The sequence below is a fragment of the Callospermophilus lateralis genome, unplaced genomic scaffold (assembly GCF_048772815.1).
Source record: "Callospermophilus lateralis isolate mCalLat2 unplaced genomic scaffold, mCalLat2.hap1 Scaffold_314, whole genome shotgun sequence".
NCBI lineage: Eukaryota > Metazoa > Chordata > Mammalia > Rodentia > Sciuridae > Callospermophilus > Callospermophilus lateralis.
In genome coordinates, this window is record NW_027513751.1 from 629,556 (window position 1) to 645,548 (window position 15,993).

Below are 15,993 nucleotides of genomic sequence, written 5' to 3' on the forward strand. Positions count from 1 at the left end.
CCCTTTAGAATAGGGCATATCCTGCTGCTGAGTTCCTCTTGAGTGCTTAGGGTCAGACAGTATATTTTGGGAGACAGAAGCCCATGTGGTGTGGATTTGGGCAGAAAACGTGGATTCCCCCAGAACGTGTTTGTAGACGGCCGGTGTGAGTTCGGGAATAAAGAATTGCTGTTTGAATCTACAAGCTGTGTGGAGACTCGTGATTTGTGCCCAGCCAGAGACTGCGGCAATATTCTATTTTTTTTTAATATAGGTAGATAAAACTGCCATTTATTTCCTATTTAGATATATTGACATTCATATGAAAATATGCAGGTCATTAGCCTATTATAATTTCACCATTTACATTACTTTTAACTTAATAATGAGACATAAATAAAACTTTCATAGTACACAAGGTGGATATTTGATACACAGAACATAAAGATTTGTGAGGAGCTTTTTTGTGGGTTACATGTAGAACCCATGTATTTTAATATTCACTATTTTAAAAGAACAATGCATGAAGGGAATGCAATACTTGGCCTATTTTTAAACTAATGTAAACCCTAATCATACCATGTGTTTGCTTTTTAAAATGAATAACAGTTTTTTAGCCCTTGCACTTCAAGAGATCTAGTCTTTAATTTTTCAGTTGTCTGTTAGATCAATTTTGTTTACTAGGTGAATGTTAATAAAACTATATGAGCCTGAAAGAATTCTCAACCAAATTTAGTCTTTTCTTTCATCTGGATTGGGTTAATTTCACAAGTGCAAAAATAGTTCAGTCTACAGTAGTTCTAGGAAATGAAGAATTTGCCTTAATAAAATGTTCACTCAACTGAAACTCTGAGTAGTCAAAATTTCCAGACTGTAAACTTCTCAAGAGAAGGGCCTCATCTTCTCCATGTCATGTAAACTTTCCAAGGTGCTTGGCAGCACTCTGTACCCTGTGGAGTACTCAGTACCTTTTTGTTTGATGTTACTGATGTTTGAAGTTGCTCCCTTAAACTCTACTATTAAAATGTAGCAAAACTGATACATTGTTCTTTCTGTTTTTTCATAGACTATAAAACATGTATATCAAAGTGATAATTTAAAAAAAAACAAACCTTTTTTTTTGGTTGTAGATGGACACAGTACCTTTATATTTATATGTGGTGCTGAGGATCAAACCCAGTGCCTTACACGCAACCCCAGCCCCTCAAAGTGATAATTTATATGAAGAAACATTTAGCATTTTTCACATAAGAATGCTTTTTTTAACCTCTATTTATTTATGCGATGCTGAGGATTAAACCCAGGGCCTTGCCTGCGCTAGGCAAGTACTCTACCTCTGAGCCACAACCCCAGCTGCCACCAAAGAATGGGGTTATGTGAAAAAAAAGAGGATGCTTTGTATGAATGTCTTTCATCAGCATTAAACAAACTTAAATTGAACATTGTCATCAGCTTAGCTTTAATTCAGACCTGAATGACCAAACCTCCCTCGCCAAAAAAGGTGGTTTTATCTTGAAGCAATTAACACAAAACAATCTGTATCTCACAAATTAGTTGTTTAAATTTACTTTCTAGTGTGGGAGGGGATGAGTCACTGGACAATAATTACAACTATAGCAGTAGTACTTTCAGGTTGAAACACTACTGCTTCACAAATGAAATTATTTTAGTAACTAAACTCAAACACAATTTGCTGGAGAGGACTTCTAAAACTTTTCAGATAAAAAAGTATAATTGAATCAAGGGTAAGTATTCTCTCACAACCGGTATATGGGCAGCTACCTTGGGCTTTGCTACAGAAGTGGTACAATCAGATGGATGTAAGGAGAGGCAACTATGGGTGGGTTCAAAACTGCTCAGATAAACTACGTAGAACACATTATAGCTTACTAATAGAATAAATACAAAAAAGGCTTTAGAGGGAAAACTACTGTTGCTTTGAATAAAGAAATAAATCTGCCTTCCCTTGAAAATCTATCTTCCTAGCTGACATCACCTTTATTTAAATGCTATTTTAAAATTAGAAGTTAGAGTAACTTCAGCATTGCCTTGTGTCCTGTAGAGGTTGAAAGATACATTCAAAATTGGTGTTTGTGACTTAAATTTTATTTTACATGGTTAAAAATGGCATAAGCTATTATATGGTTTTCCTCTTACACACAGCTTCTGCTTCTGATATTAAATGGAGGCTATGTAGATTGAATTCTTCCTAACGGACTCAAATTCCTTTTGATTCTGAGTCATCTTCAGTAGTTTAGAGATTTTGTTTCACAGAGATTTTGTTTCAAACTGAAGCTTTTGCCACTATTTTGAGAATATTTAGGGGACATAAAAAGAACAATGATATGTTCTAGGTTTCAACAATCCTATTACTTTCTAGAACTTTAAAGAATGGAAGAATATGGTCTAGCAGTAAACAAAAGTACCAGGCTTTTATAATTTTATTCAAATATTAAACCTCTTAAAATGTACTGTTAAAATTGCTGTAATTAAAATTACAGCTCTGGAGAGCTAGTTCTTAGAAACATTGTTTTAAAGACAGTAGTTACAGATTCAGGACTTGCTTTAATTGATTTTTAAATAAAATATATTTAAGTATCTGTAAAAAAAAAAAGAATTTAATTCAGCCCATAGTTGCTGATTAAAGACATTATAAGCCTTAGCGAGTTTCATTCATTCTTTCTCAGAGGATTATACTTTTCTAATTTTTTTTATCATATTTCTTGAAAATCAGTGGCAAGGTATGGGAAAGAGAAGAGTGTGTGTGTACATTTTTTAAAAGAAATTTCCTTATTTTTTATAGACACAACATACCACCGTATATTTTACTGTTATAATGCAATAATGGCAAAAGCAGTAGAACTTCAGGTCAAACAACTCTTGCTACTAATGTAAACTCATTCTCAGAAAACCATTCTCACATGGACAGTGGTTAGAAAAAAGTACATGAATGTGCTACAAAAATAGAGCCACAAGACTTCTCACAAGTAAAAGAAATTCCTCTGTATAAGTCCACAGTTGACCAGGGTCCAGCCTCCTTAACAGTGAGCAACAGGAAATATGCTGCCAAGTCACCATATTCAGTTCTGAGAGTGAGTTTACATGCTTCCCCAATGGCACAAAGTCTCATGACGATCCAATGAATCAACAGACACTTGGGAAATATTAATAAACAATTTTCTATGAACTATTACAACAAAGAACTTCAGCAAGAAGGAAAATGAAGTTTACGATTTTTGAGTAAACATTTTTAGCGTAACAGTCTCTGCGACCAGATATTTAAAGAGAAAACTCAAGCTTATAAAACACCATTTCTCTGTTATCAACTGGAATACACTAAAAATAGGGTACTGGAAATACATGTTCTTAAAGCATTTCCACAGGAAATGTCCATAATTATGACATTCTAAATCATTTAGCAATTGTATATGCTACATTAACTAAAACAAAGGTATTCCTTATTGCACATTTTAAAGTTGGAAGGATACTCTAGTTTAAGTGGGGGATATTTAGGAGGAAAATATTTTGGCTCCAAATGTATACTGCGCCAAGGCAGCTTTATTCTAAAAACATAAACCATTTAAAATAAACTTTTATATTTTGAAGCCAATAATCCTTCAACACAATGAATAGTTCATAGTCCACTTTCTGACTAAGTGTCAGAGGTTAATTTTATGGGCCCTGTTTTAAGGCCTATGAACAGCCCTCACTACTCTGAGAATCGGGTGTAGGTGGAGGTTTATCTTTAAAGCCTGAAGACATTAAGTCTTTTGCAGAAGGTGGTGGCCCATAGTCTTGGGGACCATGAGTTGGAGGTGGTAATGGGGCACCAGGAATGAAGTACTCTCTTGGGTCAAATGAGCCTAAAGGTCTAAATGGTGCAGGTCCTGGAAAAAAATCACGAGGGTCAAAAGGCAAATCCCGTTGTCCAGGTGGAACACCTGGTGCATATTCTCTGAAGCCTATTGGTGGATGCATACCAGGACCTGGAAAATAAAAAGGAAGTTATGTAAATACCCAGAAATTTCTGAACTTGGGTGATTTCAAGTATGTTAATATAATCTTTAATTTCTCCCAAGCCTAGAACATCAACTGGTGAACATCCTGACTTGCCAGATGAGGCAAACTGAAATGGAACAAGTTTAGGTTATAGCCTGGCCAACCAGCCATGAAGCAACATATTAAGGATTTAAACATGGCTCTACCTAGCTCCAGGCTTATCTTTTTTCTTTCCCTATTATATAATTGCAGAATTATTTCTATCTCACAAGAGCTCCATTTATATTTAGAAGTACTATATTACCATGACAAGATGATAGATTATGAAATAAGAACTTTACTACATCAAAGAAATTTTGATAAAAGGAAATACCACTATTTATTACTGTATCCATTAAAAATTCATGAAATATTTCAGCATGGACTTTACACATGCCATCAGAATCAAGGTGCATGCCCTCCTGGAAAAGGCCTTCCACAGCCACCTAATTAAATCAGCAACATTTATTAGGTCACTGTTAAATCCTCCTCTTTAACACTTCCCTCTGACTTTTCTCAAGGTAAGGAGGGTTTGACTTTTCCTTTTCTATATTCTATAACCTACTGCTTATGCTTCCATTATGGGTGATTACAAACTTTATGCTATAGGATTTTCATATCTGTGACAAAATTTTAAGTTATGCATGTGTCTCATCCACCTTTCCATCTATTGCAATGCATATCATATCAACATATTTTCAACAAACATTTTCAACAAACATCTGCAGAAGTAATATTTCTGGCTTTTCTCTATATAGCCCCTAATCCTTCTCTATGAGATAGCTATTGCCTATCTCAGTATAAGATTATGTATTGTCCAATATGTCCCAGAAAACTGGAGGAAAAGTTAAAATGTACTCAGCTGTATCCTTTCATTGTTAAGACCTGAGATAGCAACAAACTGTTTTAGCAAGCAATAGAAATGAAAGATGAATGTGATTTATAAGTCAATCACTACTGTTCAGATCATCATACCAAATTGTGGAGGAATTGGCCGAGGCCCAAAAGGCCCACCGAGCTGAAATGGCGGTCCATACCAAAAGGGAGGTGGTGGAGGCCGTCCCATCGGTGATCCCATAGGGCGGCCCATGAAGGGTGCCCCTGAGAAAGGAGGGGACCCTTTCATAGCCATATTAACCTGCAATTTAAGATTTGAAAGCAGTTAAAAGTTTTAAAATTCCTATGTATTAAGACAAAGTACCAACACCGATAAAAGCTAAAACCCAAAACAGGCACCTGTCCAGAGAACACCATCAGTGCAACAAAACTCTACCCACCCCTCCTGTGTATTTCCACTGACAGCTTACAGAAGTTAGAAGGATTCCACAAGAGGGAGCAGTTTGTTACTGATTATATCTGCACAGGAAAGGGAAAGGTAAGAGGACTGGCAGAGGTTATTAACAGAGGTGATTTCTGACCAGTATGTCATGCTGTATTCACTACAACCTATTTCAAAGGGAGTCCCCTCCTCCCCATCACTTCCCTTTCATCACAATAGCTCATTACTTCCATATTAAGAATGAACAGAATAAAATGAAAAATCCATTCTCTACCCATGTAATAATAGCTACTATTCAGAGTATCTTCAGTAAGTCTTTCATATATTATTCAACCTCTGAGATCTTTAAGTAGACTGTCTTGTTTTAAATAAGAGGGAATAAAAGCAAATGGATTATCATCATTTGTTGAAGGCCACACTGCATATTAAAGGATCTCAATCCCAGGTTTGCCTCTAAGCCATGCTTTTTCCACCTCTACTCCTCTCTAACAACAGATCTTTGATCTCTTTTAAATCTTCTACTACAAAGGGGTTTGGGGGTCTTATCTAAGCTGCCCTTAGATTGCTCCAGAGATGTATATTCCTGGAATATGTATACACTGAAACTTGAGAAGTATTTTCCAACACAATGCTATATACACAAATTAGGAAGACAAGGCTTTAATATTTACTTTCATTTACTGTACACCATTTGAGATATTGATTTATCATTTCCTATGAGTAGTGGGTTTGAAACTAAACAATTTAAAATTTATTTTATTATAGAGCTGCAGAAGACCTACCAGATATAATAGCAACACAGTTACAAGAGAATGCACTTATGTGAACAAATGAGACCATTGCTTGGAACTGGCTCAAGAGGTCATTTCAGATTATCATTGTTGCACTGAAACAGTATTTCACTTTCATAAAATCTGATACCAATCTAATTCAAATAACTCAAAATAGGGTTTGCTCAAATGGAGGAATTCTTAAATAGCATTCTTCCAAACAAAAATAAAAATGATGAATTATATAATTTATAATGAATTTACTTTGCCTTAGAACATTCAACACAAAACACCATATAAAGTTAGAGTGATAACTTTTCACATTCTGTAGTTCATTATAGTTGTACACACTTAAGCCACATTTCCAAGTTAAGGAGAAAAGTAAGCTCAATATTGCATGCAGTTTAAAGCAAACAAGATCAGTGTCATGCTCTGAATATCCTTCCCAGAAATGCACAGAATAAAACCCAATTCAGTTCTCAACCTCTAAGTACTTACTCCAACTGGATGCTCAGTCAAAGAAGTAATGGTAGAAACTGAGGGGGTCTCAGGTTCTTGGGGAACAGTTTGCTTTTTAAAAAACAAATGGGATAGTACAAATAGAACACAAAGAAGGATAAAGCAAAGAGCAAGTACTGTAGGAAAGTTACATGTTCCTGCACGACCACATGATTCACAGTAACTACAGAACTTACCTTGCCCTCATCCGTCACCTTAGCTGGAGAAGAACTTCTGGAGCTGCTCTTCATGTGAGCTGGACCACATCCTGGGTCTGTTAGAGATCAAAGAATGGATTCAGACTTATTCTAACATGAAAAGAATAAAAATCCTGCATCCACAATTACAGATTCTTTGAAATTACTTGGTCTCTTTACCAGAGGCAACGGGTTTCCCAGATGCCTCAGAAGACCATTGAGTACGAGGTAAAGGTCCATCCATTGACCCTTGGGAAAGAAAGATCAGAGCCCTTGTATGTATTTTTCAGAAGAAATAAACCACTGGTGGACAGGTCAGGGTTCAACAATAACTAGAAAGCAACATTAAAAATGGGTTGTCCAGGGGTTGGGGTCGTAGCTCAGTTGTAGAGTGTTTGCCTAGCATGTGTGAGGCACTGGGTTTGATTCTCAGCACCACACCATCTACAATTAAAAATATTTTTTAAAAAAATAGGTTGCCCAATACGAAAATCACAATTTATAAAGAGACTTAAGTAAAATAAAGAACTGCCTTGGGTTGATAGAACAGCAAATTAATATGTACTGGTCCTAAACTTTAAGCTATAGACTTGAAGTATGTGTAGGTTGGCTTTTCTTTAGTCTGTATAACCTGACTTCCAATCTTACCAAGACTACAGTCCTATTTAGAATTGGAAATAAGACTCAGTATTTCATATTGGAAATATGTATGCTACATAAAGTTTAAGGCCACTTTTATAATATTTGGGAAACAAACACCATAGAGATTTAATTTAAAGATAAAGGTTTACACTTCACAGTGTAAAATTTAAAAGGAAAAAACAATACAGGGACCTCCAGGAAAAAAAAAAAATGTTTTCTATTCTAGAACAGATTTTACAGAAAACATTCACTAAGATAAAGTAAGAAATTATCTTCTATATATTTTACAGGCCCAAATTCTATGTTTTCATTAGAATATTCAAAAGGGAAAAAAAAACCAAAACCTTGAAGCAGTTTACTATAAAGCAACATGTGAATGCTCACCAAATCCATTTCTAGGCATATCTCTTTGATTAAGAGTAGCAGAAGGAGGTCTTCCAGCTGGCTCTGCTGTCAGTGGAGGGGAACATTCTCCACCACTCACGGGGGATGGACCAAAAGAGCCATTATGGCTCAGTGGACCTAAAGACAACAATGCCATGTTACTACTTTAAGGCAGCCTTCTCCCTGATACCAACCCCCACACCTCCCGCTTTAACAAATCATTCAGATTATTTCATAACCATTACACACAGAAATAAAAAGTAATTTACATACATTCTGCACCAAGAAATAAAATAGCTCCTTTTACAAAGTGCCCCCTACCTCTCCGAGGAGGATTTTGTAAATTTGGTCTCCCCGGCATTGGTTTTACAATCACAGGTTCATCTTGCCGCATTGCCATCTTTTGGGTCATTTCCAGTAGCCTTGAATATTGAGAAAGAATGGGCTGAATTATGAAACAGCAATCATAGATAATATCTAGCATAACCTTAAAACACTATAAAACATACAGTAAGACACAAAAATCACATACTTCTGTCTCAAATTAGCAGATTCCCTTTTCTCTTCAGCTATAGCTCTTTCTGCAGAACAAGCTTTGAGCTATTAAAGAGAAAATATTCAAATTCAGTTGCGGTAGGCTATGCAAAAAATAAAGAAAAGGGGGAAAAAATCTTACCCAATTATCATGAGCTTTCTTCTCATGCATAGCAATCTGAAAAAGACAACACATTAAAAAAATGTTTTTAGGGACTCATTATAATAGCCTATAATTGTCTGTATTAGATATCAAAGAATCCTTCAACTACAGGACAGTATTAATTACTACCTGGTTTTTAAATGAGCGCTCGGTTTTCTGTAATTCTTCTTCCATCTCTTCAATTCTCCGCCTAAGAATTACAACAATTGAATAAAATTTGAAACATTCTGACCATTTTCCCTTTATTCCATCAGCTATACTTTTAAAGACTTTTATCATACATAAGAAAAACATTTCTATAGTTATATGAATCCAGTGTGATCAAAACTAATACTACAGACCACGTGCAATGCCACATGCCAGTAATCCCAATGATTGGGAAGCTGAGGCAGGAGGATCTCAAGTTCGAGGTCAGTCTCAGCAATTAAGTGGGAACCTGTGCAACTGAGACCCTGTCTCAAAGTAAAAAAAAAGGTCTAAGGATGTAGCTTAGTAGTAAAGCACCAAAAATAAATAAATAAATAAATAAATAAATAAATAAATAAATAAAAACCTAATACTAATAACTTCTTTATCATTTAATTGCTAGAGATTCTGAATTGATAAATTATAATTTCCATAACTGTTCATCAGTGTGTTCTCAAGTAATTCTGCTAGAAATATCTTCCTCCTTAAAACTTTTTTTCTTTTTTTCAAATTATATCCATAGAAGATTTCCAAGGTCTATCAAATGCCACACTTCTGTGGGTCTTGATATAACACACAGCAAACTGATTTCTTAAAGAATTACTACAACATACAAAACCCCCAGAACTGTTTGCATTGACCAAGTTCCCTATGGTCTTGCCCATTGGGTACAAGTAAATTTTTGTTAACATTTTTCATTTGTTAAGTTGAAATTTATTTTTTCTCCTGTGTGAATTGAATGTGTTCATATCCTCTCGTTATTTATACTTCCATGCTATTTTCTTCTATCTACATAATGTAAAAAAAAAAGATTAAAAAGAAAGCTAACACTAATTCATTAGACATTGACACCCTCCTTTAGAAACTGAACTCACTTGTAATTTTTAACTTCCTGTACAGCGGAAACCACCTTTTCATCTGCAGCTGACAGCTGCTGCTCTTTTTCTAGTCTCTCACATTCTTCTTGACTCCGTTTCCTAAAATAAAGCCAGTTATCAAATCAAAAGTTTCTCTTTGTGAATATCACTTCCCACAATTCTATAAAATGCTTAGGCACATAAAATAGGAATTCAAACCTGCAATTTCATAAATCAAACTCTGGCAAATCACTTACATTTTCTAACTTCTCCTCTTAATTCTCTACTTACCAGTAAATAAAATAAATGTGAAAACAACATGTGCCCCAAGGGCAAGTCTCCTGTGTGTAAGATAATAAAAACTCACTTTACTTCAATGTGGAAGATCAGAACTGATCAACCTAACATAATTAAACATATTAGGATAAAGCAGGGGATAATTCTTTTCTCATTTCTGCCATGGGTAGGACACTAAGTATATCTTTGTCATGGAGGAACTCTTTTCTCAATCCAAGACTGGTACCATAATAAAGATATAGTCAGTCAAAGAAAAAATCTTCTAGAATATGTCTTTTAGCTATGCAATTAACCACAGAACATTTTTCACACTTTAGATATCTATTTCAAAAGAATTGTAAATTAAGCAAAAAGACAAATCTGAGTTTTGATAATGTCTATCAACCAGAAAAAGAAGCCAAACTGACCCACTATCAGAGTATTATCTACTGACAAGTTTTAACTCTGATCATGAAACTCAAGATGTTCATCTACTGACACAAAGGTAGCCACATTTAATGATTTAAAAAATACTATTTTCTGCTATCCTTGTACTACTTTAGCCATAGTTCAATTCAAAAGATAATTAACTTGAAACTTAATTTTCCATAAATCAGAAGAACTACAGTAAAAAAGGATTACTGATACAAAATAGAAAAGGGGGATTATATATTCTTATATAGCTTCTCATTTAATTCTTCAGCAAGTATCTTATGAGTGGCTATAATATACTAGTTACCTTGTAAGATGCTAAAGAATAAAAGAGCTCACTGTTTCAGGTATAAATGATGCCTAAAGGAATATAATAATTTTCCCCACTGGCTTAAGAAGGAATATGGAGAAAACTGAATCTTGAAGAAAAGAGAGAATTTTGTTTACAATTATCAAAGAGTTAGTCTGAGAGCACTAAGAACAATCAAAACATCTTTATAAGAATATAAAATTGTGTTTGAAGGGATCCAAGCTAAAAAGTCAGTGAAGATATATGTATGTGGCCAAGATCCATTAGAAAAAGGAATCTCAGAATTACAAGTAAGGCTGGCACTTTAAGGTACTTTTCTCCTATTGAAGATAACACAAAGATATGAGTCTGAACCAAGCCTTCATTAAATTCCTGGGCTTAGAGGAAAAGAGAGGCTACCAATAAAGGGACCCTTAATAAAAGCCCTAGCCTTTGAGTTTAGATTAGAAAGTACTGCACACTTAAGTGATGAACAGGCAAAAAATCCAAAAGGAACAATACTGAAACATTGAAAAGACAACTCATTTTTGAATTATCTTAATTGCTAAGTTTAAAGTGACAATCTTACTCAAGTAACCTCAACACTTTTCTATAAGAAGATAACTTCCTCTTAGTCCTCAAATTTCATCTATAATTATCAGAACAATGTTGGCCAATCAAAACTGACGAGGCACTCCATAAGACAAAATTCTGTGAGAAAAAATCCCACAGAAAAGGAAACCACCTAATGGGGTTAACTGCACATGTTTTAAAATCACTGTGCTTTATATAGTCAAAAAAGTAAAATCAAGATTATGAATTTCAGGGCTGGGAATATAGTTTAGTTGGTAGAGTGCTGCCTTGCATGCACAAGGCTCTGGGTTCAAACACCAGCACCACAAAAGAGGAAAAAAAAATTACGAATTTTGTCAAAGGATTAGAAACTATAAAACCAAGAAATAGTTGGGTGTGGTGACCTACCTACAGTCGAAGATACTCAGGAGGCAGAGGCAGAATTATGAGATTAAAGATAGCTTTGAAAGCAGTAAGACCCTAGTCCCTTATGAGAAAGAGCAAGGAGTCTGGGGAGGTAGCTCAATAGTGGAGCACATGGCTCAAGGTCCTGGGTTTGAGATGTAGTACTGAAATAGGACTGGAGTTGTGGCTCAGTGGTGAAGCATGGGCCCCACATGTGTGGGGCACTGGGATCAGTCCTCAACACCACATAAAATAAATAAAATATTGTGTTGGGCTGGGGATGTGGCTCAAGTGGTAGCGTGCTCGCCTGGCATATGTGCGGCCCGGGTTCAATCCTCAGCACCCCATACAAACAAAGATGTTGTGTCTGCCAAAAACTAAAAAATAAATATTAATATTCTCTTTCTCTCTCTCTTAAAAAAAAGCCTATAAAAAATAAAATATTGTGTCCATCTACAACTAAAATAATATTTTAAACCCTGAATTTTTTAAAATCCTAAACTCAATGAAAGATTTTAGTAGCAGATTTGTGAAGTACAATAAATCCTAGTGCTTTTAAGACAGGTCAGAAGAAAATATCCAGAAGAAGTAAATCCAGAATGTAGGAGGCAGGGGAAATCAAATTCTAATATGCATTATTATAATCAGAAGAGAGAATGAGGTAAAATCAACATTTAGAAAAAGACTCGAAAATTCAAGAAGTGTTTAATGGTCCCAAGCAACATAACTGCAAGAGGAAAAGTGGGTGGGGTGGGGAAAACTACACCTAGGCACTTCCCAATACAACTGTTAAAAAAACAGAGAAAGGACTAGAGAAACTAGGGGAGGGATAAGACCAAACAACAATGATAATGGACTCCTTAAAGAAAAAAATTTAAAACAGATGGTAATTAATTGGATATTTTAAAATTGCTAAAACTAAGTAACAGTCAAAATTCAGTAGCCAAAAGAAAGATCCTTTAAAAATGGAAACTGGTTTTAATGCTAATCATGAAGTTCATGTCAACCTAATACAGATTATAAAGGTAGCAATATTTAGTGGATAAAATACTATTCTCTGTTTATCCTTGTACTACCTTTGATACACTAATCAAATCTATCATTAAAGGACAATGTTCAAATAGAATGAAAATAATTTCAAATAAGAAACCAACAGTGTAGAATGCAGAACTACAGAAACTTTAAATATGTGTATAAATTGAATGAATGTCTTGTGGAGTTCACAGTATATGAAGTACTAACATACAATGCCACAACAGTTATCTGATTCAGGAGCTACTTAAAGCCCATAAAAAAATAATAAACCTATTAATCTATGTCAGGTTTTTATTAAATCCAGAATATATACCATGGCCTTTAAATTATGAGAAGATGAATAAAATTATTATTATATCATTATAATTCCATTATAATTTATGATTACATCAAGCTTATACAGGGAATGAGGAAAATAATTAAAAATATTTAAACTATTAAAAAGATACAAGGAAGAAAAAAAGAACAGGTCATCAAATAGAAAGCAAATTCTTCATAAACCACAGGCACATATTCACATGGACAGACTTATATTTTAGAAAGTCCACTTAAGCGGCTATAGAGAAAACTACTAAGAATTTGAAATAAGTTATATACAAATATAAAAAATGGAGAATGAAGACAGATGATCTAGGTTAGAAACAGAAAAGATGACAGAGGCATGAACTAACATAGTACCTGGGGATGAGTAAAAAGAGTACAAACCACAGATGATGACTGAATAAATTTTGGAGGAGTTGAGAAAAATAGTGCTACAATTTAATTGCATTACAAAGAAAATTAATTGCCATTTAGGTCATTCAGATTACTAATAGGGACAGAGAAAACAAGTGTTCTTTTAAAAAAAAGTGATAAAATAAGAAATGTTTCTTTGAAACAGGCCAGGAATTTAGAACTGGCCTGAACAAAAATTTGAGATTCTAAAAAGGTCGCTTGGAGATCACAGAATTTTAGAAAAGTTAATGGAAAGGTTTCAATATTTAATGCATTAATTAGGCAACAGAAGTCAAAATACCTAAAAATAGTTAGGTCTGTAAAAAGGACTGTCTTTGCTTTACAAGATATATATATATATATCGAAGAGTAAAATCAGGTGCAAACAAATAAAATCTGACACAACCTATTTTTAGAGAATTCAAGTATTTTTGTGGATTAAAAACTTCAAATGAACTTTCAAAAAATAACTAGCTCCACACTAAGAAGATTAATACATAAATATATACTCCAAACAAGTACTTCTGTAATCATAACTCCTAAGGTCCTTGCCACAGTTCCATTTTGTGTGAACATCTGAGATATTCAAGTCCAAAACTTGTACCATCAATAAGTAAATATTATTCCTTTTTGAAGTTTTTATTCTTCTAAAACATGTCATTCCAAATCACTCAGTATTTTTAAAGGTCCAGAGTTAGAGATACAAGTTCAAAACATTAGAATTACATAACTGATCACAATGAAAGGTAATTAAAATAAATAGAGGGATCATAGAAAGGGTCTAGAACTTTGAGAGGTATTTCCACATCAGTGACTGTTAATACCATTTTACCACTTCCTGCCTTCATATGAATTTGACAGTTGATTACGGTGTCCTCACAGCCTTAGTTTATGTTCCAACTACCTCAGGACTCTTAAGACTGACGATGGAAAGAAAAATGCAACTTATATAAAACAAAACACAAAGGAAAAAAGACAAATTTCTACTTATTACAACTAGAAGAAATTGTAAATAATCTTAAGAAAAGATAAAATTATCTATTAGTTCACACAGTGATAATAATAACAAACAATGAAAATCTTACTTTTGTAGTGCCATCTCATTTTTCTGGTAGAGTTCATTTAAAATCTCCACTTTCTGCCTTAGAGTTTTGCATTCCTCTTCCAGTCAAACTTTAGAAGACTGTAGTGAATTGCAGTCACCTTCTAATTTCTTTATTTGGTCTGTAAAGGATAAAACAGCTTATCTCTATATGTGTACAAGGACTTAAGAACTTGTTTGAGGGAGTAGTGCCAAGAAAAGTAAGAAGCATGAAAGCAAGAAGCCATTCTTTATCTTTCCAATAAAATTTTAAGTCTTTCCAACATGGCAATTTCTTCTCAAGAAGAACCCACCTTCTAGATTACATTTTGTGGACATCGAGGCTCTTAGCTTAAGTTGTAAGAGTTTTAGATCCTCTTCAACTACTGATATTGTAGTTTGTGTCTAAAAATTGCAGAAAAGAGAGGTATTCTTAAAAGTGAGGCACAGGAAGAATTGACAGGCACTATGGGACTCTTACAAAGAACTATACCCGAGAGATATCCATCATCTGCTTAATTTGATCTTTGATCTTCTCATTCCGATCACCTAAAAAACAAAAGTCTTTAGCTTTTTCTTTCCTTACTTTTAACTCTATATTCTCCTAACTTCCCCCAAACTAAATAATGATTGTGTTCAAACACCAGAAGAAAAAAAATCAATTAAATAACTAAACTGATTAGACTAATGACTTTTAAGAGAATTGCAAGCTTAGATTTAAAAAAAAAAAGAGAGAGAGAGGTGAATTTCAGGCTGGGATTGTGGCTCAGTGGTAGAGTGCTCACCTAGCATGTGTGAGGCACTGAGTTTGATCCTCAGCATCAAAATAAATAAAAGTACTGTGTCTGTCTTAAAAACAAAACAAAAAAAAGGTGAATTTCTAGTTTGCACAACTAAAATGTTATCTATGCTATTCTTGTAAGATAAAAGCTTTTCTTCTCTCTCAGATCTATCTTCACTTGGGCAAGTAAGTGTCTTATTTAGAAAGATTCAATCCTCTATTTTCTCCCTGAATCTACTACCAGGTGTGGTTTGAAATACTTGCTATGTAAGCAATATCCAACTTGGGAAAAAACATCTGGAAATATTTTCCTCATCAGTAAACACTGTTACACTCCCTCTCTCTAGCTTTCTGATAGTCTCTAGCCTCTGTTCTCACAGCCTTAGTTTATGGTTCCAACTACCTCTGGACTCTTAAGACTGACTGTGGACCTTAAGACCACAGAGCCATAGAGATGATGAGTATCAAAATCAACTATCATCTGCATAAGTTAAGAAATAAATTTCTCTTACTGTACAATGTTCAATACTCTAAGTATTGTATAGGATGTGACTATTGTAGCTGCAGTGTACTTACTAGTTTTCAATGGGATAGAAAAAGTCAGTGTTCTTCACATGCCTATTGCTACATTATACCCCAGCAACCCACCTCTGCCAATGCAATAGACATATCTATAGATCCAGTGATATGTGTCTACAACCCTGAAGCTTAAGAAGAAAATCAGCCAGTTGAAAAGTGGGATCTGTATAAATACTTAATTAAAGACAGGAAAGCAAAAAAAAGGATTCAACCTCCCTGAGACTGATCTTACCTGCTACCTCTCCGTTGGTTAATTCAACTGACTCATTTTCTCTATTTTGATCCTCAGATTCAGATTCAC

General features: G+C 34.5%; 1 protein-coding gene across 1 annotated transcript; it reads right to left on the reverse strand.

Moving 5' to 3' along the window:
* Positions 1 to 3,020: 3,020 nt before the first annotated feature.
* On the reverse strand, positions 3,021 to 15,992 carry LOC143387789 (transport and Golgi organization protein 1 homolog). The gene is made up of 13 exons (XM_077108266.1): positions 15,925 to 15,992; positions 14,826 to 14,881; positions 14,647 to 14,737; positions 14,337 to 14,475; positions 9,546 to 9,647; positions 8,614 to 8,674; positions 8,464 to 8,499; positions 8,320 to 8,387; positions 8,109 to 8,209; positions 7,788 to 7,925; positions 6,762 to 6,838; positions 4,993 to 5,155; positions 3,021 to 3,965 (listed from the first exon to the last, which is right to left on the reverse strand). The coding sequence occupies exons 4-13, from the start codon at positions 14,348 to 14,350 to the stop codon at positions 3,673 to 3,675; spliced, it is 1,053 nt and encodes a 350-aa protein (XP_076964381.1). The 5' UTR covers positions 14,351 to 14,475; positions 14,647 to 14,737; positions 14,826 to 14,881; positions 15,925 to 15,992; the 3' UTR covers positions 3,021 to 3,672.
* Position 15,993: the final 1 nt, after the last annotated feature.

What these genes read in the sequence shown, in the direction of transcription:
- LOC143387789 (XM_077108266.1), bottom strand. An exon ending in AGAAAGCTCATGATAATTGG is followed by an intron (nt 8,388 to 8,463) that starts GTAAGATTTTTT and finishes TCTCTTTAATAG; the next exon opens with CTCAAAGCTTGTTCTGCAGA. An exon ending in ACAAAATCCTCCTCGGAGAG is followed by an intron (nt 7,926 to 8,108) that starts GTAGGGGGCACT and finishes TGTTGTCTTTAG; the next exon opens with GTCCACTGAGCCATAATGGC.